This window comes from Cavia porcellus, unplaced genomic scaffold, assembly GCF_034190915.1.
Source record: "Cavia porcellus strain 051 isolate PalLab524CR breed Dunkin Hartley unplaced genomic scaffold, mCavPor4.1 scaffold_7, whole genome shotgun sequence".
Taxonomy (NCBI): domain Eukaryota; kingdom Metazoa; phylum Chordata; class Mammalia; order Rodentia; family Caviidae; genus Cavia; species Cavia porcellus.
The window spans coordinates 63,727,362-63,745,475 of NW_026947490.1; the positions used below are offsets into that span (position 1 = coordinate 63,727,362).

General features: G+C 42.3%; 1 protein-coding gene and 1 long non-coding RNA gene across 2 annotated transcripts in view; one reads left to right on the forward strand and one right to left on the reverse strand.

Moving 5' to 3' along the window:
• Positions 1-18,114, reverse strand: part of LOC134476997 (uncharacterized) — a 134,841-nt gene that overhangs the window by 30,886 nt on the left and 85,841 nt on the right. The gene's annotated exons all lie outside the window — the stretch shown is intronic.
• Ccdc3 (coiled-coil domain containing 3) overlaps positions 1-18,114 on the forward strand; it is a 106,342-nt gene that overhangs the window by 542 nt on the left and 87,686 nt on the right. The window contains exon 2 of the mRNA XM_063253723.1: positions 2,241-2,415. Coding sequence (XP_063109793.1) covers positions 2,241-2,415 — 175 coding nt within the window. The remainder of the gene's footprint in view (positions 1-2,240; positions 2,416-18,114) is intronic.

The following is an 18,114-nucleotide window of genomic DNA, read 5'->3' on the forward strand; positions in this document are numbered from 1 at the left end:
CGCAGCCTCCACCGCCACCTCTGTGCGTTTGCAAGGGACCCGCGGCCAGCTCGGGGCTCCCGCGGGGTCCTGCTCACCTCGCACCTTATTCCCTCCCCAGACCCCTTTCGTTACCCGATCCTGGTCACTTCTCTTAAAACCAAAGGTGATTTCCGTGTGCTGTACACACACCGGTGTTTCAGGCAAAGGTCACAGTGCTTTCCAACAACTATTTGACTTATTATATTTTTAAAAACTGGCTCCTGTGGGCACAGATTAGAAGGGTGAGACAAGCAATCTTCGAAATCAGTCTTTGGAATTCTGGCTCTTCTTTCCTGTCAGTTTTGAGTCAGTTATTTGTCAAGGACCTCTGCATCCTGAGAAGCCAGACTGATGGACACTAAAGCACCTGGTGCAGAGTAACTGTGTAACTAGGATTCACTCTCTGGGTAACTTCAGTGCCCAAACACAGTCTGACTGCCTTGTTGCGTGATCTCCTGTTAGTTGCCAGATACAGTTTTCTGGGACCTGCTGGGGGTAAGAGTGGTTCACAGCATTTTGAAGAGCACAGGGGTGCATCAGGCAGGTGAGCTTGTCTGATCCAGGACCACTACAGTCTTGCAGGGTTCGGTGAAACTGGCCTTTGGTCAAGATGGAAGGCATCTTGCCCCAGAATTTAGGCAATTCTCATTGATTGCTGAATTCTACTGAAATCCGACATGCAAAACAGCAGGCGGAACCATAAATTCATTGGTTGATTTCAGTTGAATTAAGAAGGATACAGAACAACGAGAAGCATCAAAGTGGAAATGAACCTGTATGTCTAGATAGCAAGTGAATTAGTCCAAAGATAGTGAATTAATCCAAAGGTGTTGTAAGCAATAATTGTTACAGGTTTCCTCATCTGTGAAGGGGCACTCTGGGTATTTGGAACGATCCAGACCTAGGTCTGCAGAATTTTAGCGCCTGTCACAATGAGAGAGAAAACAGTTCCAGAGAGGGGTGTTTGGAAGCTCATGTCCACACGTGTTTTCCATATTGAAGCCAGAATATCTAAGTTTAGAATAACATGTCCTGCTTTATGTTGGCTTCAGAAGATTTAGCTAGATTGGGTTGAGTAGTTTTGTTTTTAATTGCCAAGAAAGTGTAGTTTCTAAATGAAGTCAGCCAAGACTGAGAGACTTCCACATACAGAGAAACTTAACTCAGATTTTTCATGCTTCTGTTTAGGAAAAATACTGAGAACCCAGCTATAAAACTATTCAAGGATGCACTTTATTTTCCAAAGCAGGGGGAGCCCAAGTACTTGAGCAGACTTTATTGCTTTTCTTTTTTTAATCACGAAACTCAGTTCTGTCCAATGGCTGGAGTGGTCGGCCAACTCTTTCCGTCTTTTGCTCTAAGATATTTACAGAGGGAGCAGATTGACCAAGTCAAACAGTAGTCTCACAGATTTTCATTTCATAGGACTGTCTTTCCTTGAATTAATAACTGCATCAAAATCAATTCTTTTTCTGTTGTTCAGGGATCCCCCGCCTGAGAACAGACAGTGTGTGTGTGTGTGTGTGTGTGTGTGTGTGTGTGTGTGTGTGTGTATGGATGACAGTAGAGACTGGCTGGGGATCCCACAGTATCCTCTTTTGCCTGGGTTATAATCCTCGTCTCTTCTTTTTAATGACAGCTCTGTCTAAGAAAAGATGTGCATCAGGCTTGGTTTTTAGAGAAAAGTTTACTAACACATATACTGCATCTGTTTCAAGTGCTTCGTTTACTTAAATTGTCTAATGCAATCCTGATGGTACCACTAAGAAAGCAGTTACAGTACTGTTCTAATCTTCTCTTAACAGACAGGAAGACTGAAGCATAGGCCGTAAGACATCCTCTCATGTCATAGACAAGATAATGCAGAGGCACGACCCAAACCTGGGTCATTACAAGTGGCCTTTTCTTACCAGGAAGCAGGATACTCTGTGTGAGAAAAAAGGCTTGTTAGAGACCTGAAAGATACACAGATAGACAAATAAGCATACTACCACATACCTTCCCCCTGCTGTCTCCAAGTCATCCTTTTTGAAAACCTTAAGGATAGACTCAGAAAGTGTGAAGGAGAGAAACAGAAGTAGGAACTGTGTTCCCAAGGACCATGTGAGCCACCATGACGAACTTGGCAAGATTCCCATGATGCCCTGTGATTCTTGACCCATGCTAGTCTCCTCAAGCCATCCCAGATATATCTCTTGCTTTTTCTTTCCTCCTCCTAGGATGGATGAAAATTACAACCTTTTGCCTCATGGAGTCAATTTCCAAGACGCTATCTTTCCTGATACACAAGAAAACAGACGGATGTTTTCCAGTCTTTTCCAGTTTGCAAACTGTTCCCAAGGGCAGCAGCTCATGACTTTCTCCAGTGACTGGGAGATCCAGGAAGACAGCAGGGTAAGCACTGGCTGGACATTGTGCTACATACAGCACAACAGTGGAACTGCTGCATCTTGTGTGAATCTTGTGATGAAGGGAGTCAAGTATATTCTCGCAAAAACTCAGACCAAAGTGATTACCCCTCTCCTCCTCACCCCCGTCTCTCCCTTCCAGCTATTAGAAAACACTGCTTATAAACTTTGGATTCCTGAGGTTTTATCATTTATTATGTTTTCACAAAATACGGAAAGAAAATGAGATGAAGTTTGGATTATTCCATCTCAGTTTCCTCTTCTGCAGAAGAGCCAATAGAACCATCTATACCACAGGGCTGACACAGTATGATTTAAATATGTGAAATGTAATTATGCAAACCCCTTGGCACAGTGCTTAGAAGAGTAAATTCAATACATGTAAACCACTGGACTGTTTTTATTACTCGCATTGAAGGAATTGTTCCACGGGAAGACAAAGTCCTCAAGGAAATAACTGTCATAGCTAATACTTCTGTGATTTTAAGGCTCTTGCTAGGATGCTAGGATGGGGAACATGATGGGGAATAGGAGAATTAAGGCTTTTTTGGATATGAAAATATAAAAAGATTTCCTAATCTAGATCAAATCCCAGTTGGGGGAAATTTTTGAGGACTGTCACTTTTCTAAAACATGGTGTTGTTACAATGGAATTAGAATGTTATTGGGCTAGATCTGTCTGGACCTATGGGGTGGTCTTTCAGACCCAGCCCCAGAAGAAACTGTTTTTAGGGCAATGTGGCTGAGTCCTGGAGAAAGTTCTAATGTGGAATCACCTTTTTACAGGGTAAGTAATAGTCCTGTGTGCATCAGTTATTTCCTTTATCTGCAGCCACATGGGAAACATTTGAGGGAAATGATTTCTCTTGTCTGGTGACGTGGCTTAGGGTAGCTGCTTTGTTTTTCTGGAGTTCTGTATTGTGCACCTGGGGCTCCTTGTCCCCCAAAGTCTTCCTGAGGCTCTTCCACAGTAGCTGTTCACATGATATGCATCCAGCCAGTGGAAATTAGTCTTTTTTTGACATTAAGAGGTTTCTTTTTTAGCTCTATCCTATTGACAGAAACTTTGATTCATCTAACCCCTCTATATGTCATCAGAATTTTCTGGAAATCTGCCTTATATTTTGCCCTAACATGTTTCTAAATACTTGTTTTGCTTTACCTTTCTTAATCTTCATTGTCACCTACTCTGTATTGAATCAGATGCAGCCAGCCTAAGTCCAAGCATCCAAAGAGTGGATGACTCCTGGTGTATTCTGAAAACCATCTTTTTGGACCTGCCACTTACTTAGTTAAATTCTTGATAATAACAGATTTATGTCCAGAGTTGTAATATTCTAAAAATACTGGAATAGCTTAGCCCATAACTTATTAGCCCTATGATCACATAATGAAGCTATTAACATTATTTTGGAATTGGATTTTTCCATTATTTGGGGAAAAAGGCACAACAGGACCATGGAGAATTGTTTCAATGTCAAAGCAGATCTATTTCTGTTGATCAGATGTTGATCTTTGGTGAATTCCTTTTCCCTTTCCCTGTAGTACTTTGACCTTTTAGATAACGAAGTGTGGGAGTGCAGTGTACATGGAGGAAGAGTCAGAACTGGAAGGGAGGGAAATGATTGCTCCAGATTGCTGTGCTTTTGAGCAGCTGAATTTAGAAATTTGATCTGAAAGCATCCTGAGCTGTTCAGACCTTTTGCTCGTATCATTTTTATTCCCTGCTCCCTTTGAAAAGGGCCACAGCAGAGCTAAATAAAATTAGGTCATCATTTTAACATTTAATTTAAAAAATTAAAATTAAGTAAATTTACTTTAAGAATTTTACGATACTCCTGGTGATATTTTTCTATAGTCTGGCATGACTTAATCAATTGCAAATGGACAGTCACAAAGTTAGATGAAGAATTATTGACCACTCTTTGCTCCCTTACTTTAAAAACTACTAAAATATCTGTCCTGGTGGGAAGGTAAGCATCAAGTTTCCTTTCCTATCCAGGGTTAGCACGTCATGGAATGTCAGGAACAGTCTACAGTTCCCTCAACCTTAGGAGGGGTCAAAATTGCTGTTAGATAATTATTTTATTGCAGTAGGAGTAAGTGTCAAAAGACTTTTGTTAATCAGAGCACACTAATCTTTTTCACATTCTGAGAGCAGTTGTGAAGGCCCTGGGACTTGCATAAATGCCTCTGCCTGTCTGTCTGTCTGTCTGTATCTCTGTCTCTGTCTCTGTCTCTGTCTGTGTGTGTGTGTGTGTGTGTGTGTGTGTGTGTGTGTGTGTGTGTGTGGTGTCATCAGTTGTAAACCCTGCAGATATGTAAGCAAGTTTATGTCCTTTCCATTGATAACGGTATTGATGTCTGAGCTTCCATTTAGCCAGGGCAGTGGACCCAGACTCTAGTCATACATTTCTTTCTCTTTGCTTTTAGTTCTTTCTTTATTTGAGAGAAAAACATGAATCTGGGACTCTAGTGCTGATCTGCAGGTTAAGAGATGGAAAGGAGGAAAATCTTACGCAGGGAAACTTTTGTGTGGCACACCCAGGGCACCATTCAACTCAGTCCTCAGGAACAAAATCTTCCCACACTCTGGTTCCTTTCCAGCACCTCTCCATCGTCAGATATCCCACCCAGCCCAGGGTTAATAGAAATGTGATCTTGCTTTCAAAAGTTGCCAAGAAGTCAACAGTGGTGCTAAGTGTTCGGTGCCTCTCTGGTTTGGTGTCATAGTGTTGATGGGACTTGAGGGAATGACTTTGGCGTGTTGGAGCTTTACTGGCAGGATTCTCTCTACACTAGCCAAAGATATTTTTCTTTCTTCTTTTCTTTCCTGCTGGGCAAGTGTAACAGTGAAAACAGAAGTTGAATATTTTTCCCTCTTTTCCAGTCCAAAGCCATGCCCTACGAGTTAGACCCAGCCTGACCTATACTTATATCAGTCTGTCATAAAATGTCATGGGATTAAAATAAAGTCTGGGAAGGTCATTTTGCCCCCTCATGTTCTCTTGTTCTTTTTTTATAGTGCTCAAAAGCCCCTCTAAAGGAAGGAGCTGTCATCCTCTGAGCAGCCTGAGAAGCAGTGTGGCCTCTCAATCAGAAGGTCTGGATTGGCACTGCTGCTTCCAGAGGAATGACCTTGGGCAGGTCTCAGATTTTTTTTTTTTGTACTGAAGATTGCACTTAGGACCTTGCACTTGCCAGGCAGGTGCTTATGCTGCTGAGCTATATCTCCAGCAAGGTCTCTTAATTTCTCATAACTGCAGTTTTCTTATCTATAAAATGGGATTAGATGCATATAAACCAAAGGTGTTATGAGGATCTGATTAGAGCATGTGTTTGTAAAAAGTACATTATAAATTGTGAAGAGTAACACAGGGGCTTATTATGACTGTCAATTGATCATTTTAAAATATTACTTTAAAAATGACACTTAAAAGTGTTTTTTAAGAACTTTCTGCAGCTTTCCCGGGAAGTCCTAAAACCTTCTGGGACTGGACTGTACCAGGAAGAGGGGTGTGGTTCAAAGATGGGAATGGGTAAGGGTGAAACATCCCACACAATTTTTCCTTCAGGGGCATTTAATGACTTTTGCACAGAGTTCACTGAAGTTAAACAGATAACAAATTGAACTGAACTGAAAACAGAATTTTCAGATTCATATCTGAAAGTACAAAATGGTAGCCACTGGTTTCTCTCCTACCTCAGATGCCCTGGTTCTCATGTACTCTCTGAGTACAGGGCTTCTATGACTTGTTTTCTGTGTAAATATTCAATTACAGTTTTTAATCCAAAAAAATTAGCCAAATTTGCAGTGGTTTGGGCACATGTAGTGCTATGTGACTTTGCCATGCATTGCTTTATTCACAAGTAGAGCTTAGCGATCTTTCCCTCTCAACACATATGAAGCTGCCTTAAAATGTCCATGACAGGGCTGTAATTCATAAATCTTGTTCCCAGGTGGCTCTGAATTGAATTGGGTCTTTCCCACCAGCTTGAACCACTGTTGGTATATGCATGACTGTCCCATCAGGCAGGTTTGTACCACTTCTCAGGGAGTCTTTATAATCAAAAAAGGCAGTAATTTAGTAGACCAGATGTCATTAAGTTACAGTTCCTCAAGGAGAACCCTAAAATGGTATTAAAGGTTGTAATACAGCTAATTTGTGGAATGGCAGTTGTATCCAAGCTACTACACAACTAGGGACCTGATTGATACCACAGCTGTAAATGCACGTGTACACCAACAACGGGGTAATGTAACTTTCCATGTTAAAATTAGACAATAAATGATAAACTTTCAACCCATGAGTAAATGCTACAGGCACAAATTACTTAAAAATGAATTGGTTGGTTATGGTAATAATTTTTTAAAATATTACAATCATTATTACAGTATATATTATTAAAGTTTACATTTGAGCAGTGATTACATCCAAACAACTAACTAGATTTGATGTATTTATAGACTTTTTAAAATTCATTTTATTAGCAAAAAGACCAAAAGAGGTGATTTGATCCATTTGTACTACCAGTGATACAAATTGCACAAACTCATAGCAGTTTAAACCAGTGGGAACATGTTAAATACAGATATATTGTAATAGATTCAGTTAAGTCCCCTATAGGTGGTTTGTTAGGTTGTTTTCTTTTCTTTTTTTTTTTTTTTTTTTTTTTCTTTTTCGTTTTTATCGGTACCGGGGATCGAACTCACGACTGCCTGCTTGTGTTAGGTTGTTTTCAATACATCACTATTACAAATAGTACTAAGTGGTGTGGTATTATACATGCACCTCATTTTGTGTCATTGTTGACTAACATTTGTGTGCTTATTATGAGGCAGCTACCACCTTAGATGCTAGGGTTTAGCAAAATACAGAAGTCTGATGTCATAAGTTTATAGTGCTACTGCTGATTATGGATACCATTAAAAAGTCATATTAATAACTATGTAATCTCAAATGGAAATCAATGCTTCAAGGAAAGAAAGAAAATAATCAGGGGGTCTGGTCGAGGCTTGAAGGTGAAGAAACCTGTGATGAACTGATACTTGCAGGAAGATCTGTTGGAGCACCAGGAGGTTGGCACCCAGAGAGGAGTCCACACAGAGGCTTTGGTGGCAGGGGCCTGGGGCCTGGGAGAAATGAAGAAAGGTCTCGCTGTTAGAACTGAGTTAAGGGACTCAGTGAGAAGGGTGAGCTAAGTTCTGGCTGGATCCTGGCTATTCCAAGCTTGGTAGGCCCTGGTGAGGATCTGGGATTTGTCCTCACCGCAGTGGGAAATTTTTGTTTGTATGAAACTTCACATTTTTAGAAGATCAAGCTGGTAAGAGTCGGAAGGGGCTTGGCATGGATCTGCAAGATATGTGGAAAATAGATAATGTCACTATGAAGATGTTGGATTAGGGTACAAACAGTGGGAATGGAAAGAAGTGGGCAAATTGGTGAGATAGTTAGGAAACATGTTTTTCTAATTTGGTCTTTCTAATCTGGTCTGGACCGTGGCTGTAAACTGTTTCCTTGACCTGACCAGGCTGAGGGATGTGGTCATGAATATTTACAGTGTGCCTTTCATGGGGCACGTCTTGTCCTGGATGATGGTCTCATACCTAAGTACTCTTCTCATGAGAAACTTGCTTATTTTAATCAGTGCTGTTGGCTCTTGTCTGGCCTGGGTTCAGTTTATGCCTACATGATTGTCACTCTCTGAGCCAGGAGAAAAGGTTGATTTGGAGTGCAGATCAGGAGAGTCACAAAGGTGGCGATATGACAGCACGTGGAATAGCAGAAGCAGTTTGTTACTCACTGATAAGAGAAAAGGAAGAAAAGGACCTATCACCTCACACAGCCAACAGGAGGGCAAGTGCACTGAGCCTGCAGGCAGAGAGCCAGGGGCCAAGGCTGTCATGGGTCCAGGGCACTGCCCAAGTGAGTCTCCCTGAGGGAGGTAAGTTTAGTGAGCTAGTGTGGGTCCTGAGGAGGCCCACTCTGAAGGAGAGTGGGTCACTGCAGCTCACTGTCATAGCTGTCACAGTACCTGGGGGCTGTGTGGGTCCATGGGTACAGTCAGGGAGGTGGTATCTAGTGTCCCAAGGCAGACGGGGCAGGAGGAGCTGTAGAAGGGAGCTAACCTATGACAAAGGTGGCTACGCTCTGCTTCTGCTCTAAGGAAGTTTAACTTGGGTTTGAACTGGACGCTGAAGCCATGTAAGAGTACAGGAAATGAGGTTGGTAGGTACAGAGGTGGTTTAGTTAAATAGGAGTACGGAGGGGTGGCCAGAGGAGCTCCTGTGTCTCTGGCACATAAAGTGTGTGTTAGCATTGACCCTGGACATCTGAGTGGGGCCGGATTGGTGGGAATTCATGAGTCTGGTTCTCAAGGTGGTCAGATTCATAAGTCTAGGTCTTCTGGAAGATCCTAGAATGGAAGACACATTTTTAGAACTAACTTTAATTGGATGCCAGTTAAAACTGGATAGGAACAAGATTTCCAAGAGAAAGGGTTTGCAGTGAGAAAAGCAGAGTCCCTGAGCCTTATAAGATGTTGACACTGGTCAAGAAGGAGAAGAGAGGTAGAAGGGAAAGCAGGGCAGTCAGAGATCAGGCTTCACAGGTGGTGTGTGCCTGTGATCTCAGCTACCCAGGAGGCTGAGGGAGGAAGAACATAGGTTTGAGCCTCATCTGAGTGACTCAGGACCTGTCTTAAAAAAGTAAAGAAAAAATCTAAAGGGCTGGGGATGTAGCTCACCAGTGGGTTCAAATCCTTGGTACTGCTTAAAAAATAAAAGTTGCATGATCAGTACAACCAAAGGTACTTAATAGTTAAGTAAGAAGACACTAGAAAGCAACCATTCAGCTTTGATGACCTAAAGGAAAGACAGTTTCTCTTGTGCAAGGGATCAGAATTACGTGTAGTGGTATGAGGACCAGGTGGGACAAGCAGATATGGAGGCAGTGTGAATTTGGCTTGGATGGTTTATCACAGATCAGCATATAGATGAACAGGCAAAAGGGTGGATGCAGGGGTTCATTCTGCTGTATTTAAAAGATGGCAGTCATCCTGTTCAAATCATTGTCAGTGAATACCATTTTAATTCCTCCTTCATGGACTGAAAACTTTTTCTTACTTTCCCATTGTGAGACCCAGAATCTGACACCGTAACTCTGCAAAGGAGAGTTAATTTTATCTCACAGTTTGTGGAGGTTTCAGCCCATAGGTGGCTGGCTCTGGGTGGAGCAGCATGGCAGAGGGGCCTGGCAGAGGAGAAAAAGCTCATGACGTAGCAGGTAGGAAGCTGCAAGCAGTCAAGGGGGACAAGATGAGGGACATACACTCTTCCAGGCCACAGCCCCAGTGACCTTCTTCCATCGTACCTGGCTATAAACCCATCTGTGGACTAATCCAGTATGAGTATCCAGTTACTCCTGAAAGCCCCCCTATGAAAGCAGGTGTTTTTTGTTGGGGAGCATCTAGAGATAAATCGTAACACTTTTATTTTTCTTTTACATGGACTAGAACTTCCAATATAAGGTTACATGCAGTGGTGAGAGTGACTTAAATATGCTAACTATAGTTTTTTGTAGCTGTCTTTTATAAGGTTAAGGAAGGTACCGTGAGGGGACAGAGAGGTTGCAGAGAATTTTAACCATGAGCTGAAGTTGAGTATTGTCAGACACTCTCAGTATCTGTTAAGATACTGTAAGGTTTTTCCATTTTGAAATGAATTGAACTACATTCAAATGCTAAATTATACACTTACCGAGGAACCTTGGTTTTTATATATTGATGGAATCAATTTGCTAATATTTTATTGAGGCCTGTTTTTATATTTATGTCACAAGCAGTATTTGTTAAGTTTTCTTATAATTAAGAAAGGGTTATCAGAGAAATACTGGTCACATAAAATGAATTGGGAAATGTGTTTTCTATTTTCTGGATGAGATTGTGTTGAATTGTTTCTTCTTTATTAAATGTTTGTGTATTTATCTGCTAAGAGTGTTGCATCAAAGCATCACAGACCAGCTGGTTTAAGTGACAGAGATTTCTTTCTCACTGTTGCAGAGGATGGAGGTCTCCCTACATCACTGCCCATTGGTCTGTCATAACTGTGATTAGACTTTTTAAACATGCACGTAATTTTGTAACATGATGCATTGATCATTGGAAAATATTAACTCACTGAGCTGTACAGATCTTCAGACATTTATGCAATATAAAAAAATAATTATAAGTATCACCTCTGATCTCCCTGGGAAAGACTTTTCTGGGAGGCTGTCAGATTCAACAGTAGCAACTTCTCTACAATTCTAAATTTTGCTTGACAGCTCAAACTTTATAGCTGGCAGCAGTCAGTTTTCTTTGAAGTAACAAGCTTACTTTATTCATTTTTCAAGGCATTGCCTATCAAGTACTCAAACCTGAATCGATACCATTTGTCATTCTTCCAAACAAAAGTAGTGTTTGATGAAAGCTTCCAGCTGGGTCAGAGCTCCATCAGGTGATCATGTGACCTTGTGACAACCTGTTCTTTGGGAGGTAATGAAAGCACGTTCTCTACACAGAGTATTCAACGTCAACTTTTAATAAAGTCAGTAATTTTTACTGCTGCATTAAAGATGTTGATAAACTGGCTTTTTGTTTACCCTGCCAGTGTGTAATATTGAAGAATACGATGATTTTTAGTATAATTTGGTGCCACTTCCTCGATTTGCACTAAGAGACCAGCAGTGTCACTTGTCTTTGCTTTTGTACCAGCAGTGCAAACATCAGCATGCTGCCAGGGACACGTGACATCTTAGCATCATTCAGAAGATAGTGTTGGTCTCATGGACTGCGTGGAAGGGCCTCGGCTCCCCTAGGACTGTAGCTTTGAGAACAGCTGGTCTGAACTCACTTGTTGATTGAGAATGGTAAAGAGAGGGCATGAACTTAGACTAAGCACTTCAGGAGGGCGGGATTTAACAATCTACATGAATAGAGGAGTGGGACCTCAGTATGGAGCCACGAAGAAGATTTGGGGCAAGCTCTGAATTTTAAATGATTTCAGCAGCTAGGTTGTGGCAGTGAGAAAAGTGGCAAGTTGCGTGGGCCCAACACTGGAACTGGGAGAACCTTTGTGAAAAGCTTGAGTCTGAGAGTTAGGAGACCTGGGTTCCACTCTGCACCGAGTCCACTAATCAATGGTAATGTTCGGCAGATCAGTTTTCCTCACAGATCTTTGTGCTCAGTGTGTAACTAGGATGTGCCTTGCTACATATTTTACTCATTTAAATTAAATGTTTTCCACCTCTGGAAGATGAAAGAGTAATCCTGTATTTCTCCGAGGGTTCTACATATTCCAAACATTGATTCTGCCATTCAAATGACAGCTGAGTCACCAGAGGCCTGCATGTGTTAAGTGGATGCTGGGGAGATGCTGACCTAACTGAAAGTGAGATAGGCCACTCGGATGGATCCTGTTCTTGCTGTCCTTCCCCAGGCTGGAAGACTTTTGTCTCACACCATAAGGACTTCCCTGAGCTAATTTGCGCCTGCCCTCCTTCCTCTACCGTGCTGGTGTGTTTCTGGTGTTGGAACACATTCGTTTGGTCACTCTCTTCACAGCTGCCGTTAAATCATTCATGAACATACCAATTCCATAGCTGTGCTTCCCGTAGCTTGCAAGTCCCATGTGAATGTCTCCGCATTCACTGTTGTGTTCATGTGAACCTAGCATGCTTCCCTGAACCCAGGAGGCATCCATGTAGTTGAATGATGGTATTGATATAAATGAGGGAATTCTTTCTCTTGGTCAAGGAAAGCTTGAGAAAGTCTGAAAGTTCCCCGAGTTAGATGAGACCTTCAGCATTCTAGAAAGTTCTCAGAAGACAGGATGCTTGATCAAGACCTCATAGAGTAACCCAGAATATACTGTTTCAAATTACTTTTGAGGTACATAGCATCATACTACTCACTGCCCTTGAGGTGAATGCTTTTAACCTGTTCCTAGATGGCAATTCATCTAGCCCAACAGAGCCAAAGCTGGGAAGTAGGTAGAGTGGGGGTCATCTTTCTTCTTGCATTTCTTTGTTCTCTATAAATATATTACCTTCTGGGTGTCAGGAACTGGAATACAAAAAAAAAAAAAAAAAAAAAGAACGAAAGAAAAGAGCTCCCTGCCCTCCTGGAGCTTACACTCTAGTGAGGTGGGAGAAGGACAGTTGACATAAGAAATATCAAATACTTACAGGTGTTTGGCTAAGAGTTAGGTGAAAGCAACATAATAAAAAATGGTAGCTACTTTGGGTTGAAGAGATGACATTTAAACAGAAGTCTGCATGACCCAGGGTCAGCCATCCTGACAGGAGGCAGAAAATCACTGTGGCTCCAGGATGAAAATGGCATGGCATGCTTGAGGGATGGGAAGGATCATTGCTGGATGAGGGATGGGATGGATCCACTGGGTTTGGTTCACTTAAAGCATTTAGGGCAGAGGTAGTGTAGAGTTTGGTGAATCAGGGAGCCAGTGGAGGAAATGATGCAATCTGGTGAATATTTCAAAGAAGTAACACACTGGTTGCTGAATGAGCCATGGATTGTTGAGGGGCAAGCATGGAAGCAGGGAGACTGCTGAGGAAATGATGGGATGATCCAGCCAAGAGCCATGGAGACCTGCACTAGGGACCAGCAGTGGCACTAGCAAGAGATGGCAGGGCCCGGGCTATGTTTCAGAAGTGGAGCTTTTCCCATGTCCTGCCATTATAGTCATGCCTCACTCTATTTCCTAAGACATTTAGTCTGTGTCATCTTCCTACAGGACTTCAGCCACCGGTGGAGTGTTGGCCAGTCCTGCATATCACACTGCAAAACATTATGCTTCCATTGGGAATATTATTATTAATTTGCCTTGCTGCAAATTGCACTCTCAAAACTTTATTTTCATCTTGATTAGGTGTCATAATAGAGTTCCGCGTTCAAAATCTGACTCAGCACTGACTTTGGAGATGACCTGCCCACTCTGAACCCCGTGGGTCTGATTATATCTATGCTTCATTCATAGCACGTTAATGTATTTTTTGTTCTTTTGTAATAGCATGTTAATTTTAAAAACTGAAGTAACATACTAATAAGTTGAGATACCATCCATACTTCATATTTAGGATGGAGTTAAATTCTGCTGAGTCTATCATAAGGGGAAAATATCCTAAGTCAAAAATGCACTTAACATAGCCTGATCGCTGCAGCTTAGTCAGAGTATGCTATAGAATACAGGTCGATTCTCCTCGTGACCTTGTGGTCACCTCAGTTGCAACCAGACAGGATCACACTTTTTACTAGCCTGGGAAAATATGAAAACTCAAAGCATAATTTCTATTGAATATGTATCACTTTTGCACCCCTGTAAAACCAGAAATATCATGGACTGAAGTAGTTGGGATCCACCGTATTGGTTATAGAGAGATAGGTTCAGTTCTCAGAGGTCTCCAGATTCCATCCATAGGGACTTTTGGGTCCTCCCTTACCTTCTTTGCACAGTGCCATGTTTCATAGAGGCTCCAGTGGCCTTAGTCTTGGTCTCTGAGCTCCAGTGACTGGGTGCAGTGAACTTGGGGCAAGATGGATGCTGTGAGAAAAAGACTGGTTGGATGAAGAGGAAAGTGGATTCACATGGGGAGAAGCGTATGTGAAGGCCTAGATGCGGGCATGAGAGGAGACAGGGCAGCGCCTGCTAGGGGGACGGGGAAACAGCCACTCAGGTGGGCAGCCTACTCATGTTTACATTTCTCCGTACACACCAGGAGTCCTCCTCCTCCGTAGAGGTGAAGTTTGTGATCACTCTTCCCCTCCCTCTGTCCAGTGGAAAGCTTCATTGACATACAGCTATCGCCTCTAAGCATGAGTGCTATCACTAGTGACTTTAAAAAAAACTTATTTTGGAATAATAATTATTCCAAAATCCATTGCAAAGACTAGTCCCAGGTTCCCCTAATTCATGCTCCTCTACTGTGAGTGTCTCATGTGGCTACAGTACAACTTCAAAACCAGGTACTGACAAATCACGTCACTAAATACAGGCACTCATTTGTGCACGGAAGAGCTAAGACTATAATTTTGTCATGTATCACCACCTGTGTCACCTGTGTCACCTGTGTCACCACCATAGTCAACACACAGAACTGTCCCGTGATCACACAGCTCCCTCATGCTGTTCAGTTCCTCCTCACCAACTCCCAGGACCCAGCTAAAGTGCTCTAGGACTATTATCTCATTTCAGGCATTATATAACCACTCAGTAGATACCTTTTATGTGTAATATGGTGTGGGGGGTGGATTGAATCCAGGGTCACTCTACTGCTGAGCTACAGCCGTAGCCCTTTTTAGTTTTTATTTTGTGCCTAGGCTGGCCTCAGGTTTGTGATTCCCCCTTCCTCTTGAGTAGCTAGAATTCCAGTGTGCATGACTCTAGGATGTACTTCTAAGACTGGTCTTTTTCACTCAGCATGATTTTCTTGAGGTTAATTCGAGTGACTGTATCTCTTTATTGCTGAGTGATATTCCACAGTATACACGTTCCACTACCCATCTAACCTGTCACACACTGAAAAACATTTCAGTTTTTCTCTATTAAGAATAAAGCTGCTGTGAACATTCACACAGGTTTTGGTGCAGACATTGGATTTCATTTCTTTGTGATCAGTGCCCAGGAGTCCCACTGCTGACTCATGTGGCTAATCCAGTTTTACTGGAACCTTCAAACGCCCATACCATTTGCACTCTCTCCAGCAATGTACAAGTGACCCAGTTCTATTCATCATTCCCAGAATTTGGTGGCATGATATGTCTCTGTGGATTTGCCAGTTCTGAAAATTCCATAAAAATGCAACCTTATAATCTGTGACGTTTTGCATTAGGCTACTTTTATTGAGCAGAATGTGTTCAAGGTGTACTTGCATTGTCATGTGAATTAGTACCTTGTCTCTATTTATGGCTGAATAATGTGCCATCATCTAGCTCTAATACCCTGTATTTATCCATTCATCAAGTGGTTTATGTGTGATCTGTTTCTACTTTTGCTGATTACCAGTAATGCCGCTACCAGCATTTGTGTGTAGGTTTTTCCATGCATATGTGTTTTCTTTTCCTCTCATGTGTATAACTAGGAATGAAATTGATGGGTTGCATGGGAGATCTGTGTTTAGCTTTTTGAGGAATTGCCAAGAAGTATTTCCCAAAGCAGCCATACCATTTTACATTCCCACCAGCAGCTGTTCGTGAGTGTTCTAACGTCTCTCCACATTTCCAATATTTGTTGTTATTAGACTTACTGAATCTAGCCACCTTAATGGGAGTCAATTGATACTTCATTGTGGTTTTGATGACTAATGGAAATGTTGAGCATCTTTTATCTGTGTATTGGCCATTTGTGTATCCTCCGAAGAAATACCTTTCCAAGTCTTTTGTCCACTTTTACGCTACATTGTCTTTATTGAGCTATAATCGTTGCTTATAGATTTTGGACACTAGACTTACTTAGATATATAACATACAAACATTTTCTGCCACTTGTGGCTACCTTTTCACTGTGACTTTAATTTATACTTCCTTAATGACTGATAATACTGATTAGTTTTCCAGCTTTCTTTGGCCTTTTGGTGAAATGTTTTTTTACTCATTTATGTCATTCTTTCCTCTTCTTTTTCCTTCTTCCTTCTTTTTGATCTGGGGATGGAACCCAGGGCTTTGCCCATGTTAGAGGCCATTTCTCTATGGCTAAGCTCTGTTATTTCTTCTTAATGGAGCTATGAATATAGATGTATCTCTTCATAGTATGCTAAACGCTTCCAGACTTTTTTCTGTAGCAGTACTATGATGGATTGGAGACATAGCTGGTAATTACATCATCGCAGCGTGACTCAGTTTCCCCATGAATGAAATAGACCACAGGATGTAATAATCTTGGGAGTAACTAAAATCAGCACTTGGTAAATAATAGGTCCTCTAGGCTCAGGCTCTGCTTTTGAGATGTCCTCACTTATAGCACTTGGGCCGAACAGTCAGCAGGAAAAAGCTCCTGTCAGGTTGGCTGAAGACACAGCAGAGTCTTTGTTGGCATCATTTCTTCCTTAATTTTAATTTCCATTGTTGCATACATTTACTTTGTAATCCCTCAAGCTTACCCAGAATGCCCCAGGCATGATATTTTCAGATGGGAAGATAGGAAGAGAACCAAGAAAGAGTGTGGTCCTAAATCGAGGGCCTTCTCTGTCCCCAGGGGGACCCCCCCAGCCACTCTCCACCTGACCCCATGAGATCCTTGTTCTGAGGTATTAAGGTGCTAGGTGCAGAGCTGGAAAGACTGAAAACATGCTTTCTAAGAGTCTCACAGGCTGCTATACAGAAGTTCTGGTTGCTGTTCCCAAAGTCTCCTGCAGTGGCCAGATCCTTAAGCTTTGCCGGTGTCTCATCATCCCCAAGTGGACACAAAGCCTGAGAGCACTGATGGCACAGGAACTGTGCAAGGAGCAAGGGGGAGTTTGCAAGGTCTCCACCCTGAGCTGTGGTTTTAAATAATTCATCATGTTCTCTTTTCTCTCTTGGAAACAGCAAATGTGTCATCAGCTGAGCCTTCCCTGTGGACATCTTGGGTCATGCTAGCTTCTTGGGGAAGGTGGACAAGTATCTGGCTTTCTCCTTTCCCATGCCTCTCTCTTCCCTGCTGACCCTGTGCTGTCATCTTCCCCAGCATGAAGCAGCAGCTTCAGTGCTCCTCCCTTTCAGCATGTGCTGGAGTTTTATAGATCTGCTGGGATATTGCTGGGGAACCGTCACAGTGGGGGAACAAATGTTGCCTGTGAATCTCGGCCCATGCAGATCTTCTGTCTCCGCAGTGTTGCTTTAGTGCTCCCTGGGTGGACCAGCAAGGGTACCATCAAGCTTCCATTTCCCTGGTTCTCATCTTCCTTTTGGTTAAATCAGTTGTGATGCCTGGCAGTAATAAACCCTAGACGCTCTGGCATATACCAAGTACCCTTGAGGCCAGCCTGTTAACTTTGCACAGATCCATGATGATGAGTGTCAGGGACAGAAGGGACCTGAAAGGTTGTCTGTTTCAGTCCCTTAGTACAATATCACAAAAGATTTTTATGGAAAGACAGAGGTCCACCCCACCACTACACCTATACCATGTGACCTGGTGATGTTCCTTTGACTTTGAATATATTGTTCATAATTTCAATGATAAAACTATTGAGAATGTTAATAGAAATTGACATAGGATTTCCAAAGTGTGCTAGCCTTTGTCACAGCTTTGTGTACCACACAAGGACAGTCACCTAGGAGGTTAGTGGAAGTGCATGAATACATGTTTATGTAAGTGAAGGAAAAACATTCTTGCATCAAACCAGAAGGAAATTCTATAGTGCTTTTAAGTTATTTATGTTTACTTGCTCTGAGAAAAGGGCTTTCTTTCCATTTATTTATTCCAAATCTGGAGAGAAAGGTGGGTTTCCCAGTTTTCAGGGAAATGGCTGTAGTGGGGCTGGGACCTGGCTGGTCTCTGTGTCGTCTGACTTCCTGCCTTTCTGCCTCTCTGCTTCTCTCTGCAGACCCCAGTTTGGCCATTTGCCTGCAGCCCTTGGCTTCCTTCCCTTCTGTCCTCTCTGGCCATCTTTCTCTGTCCTATTCCCCAGGCCCCATGAGTTTCTTC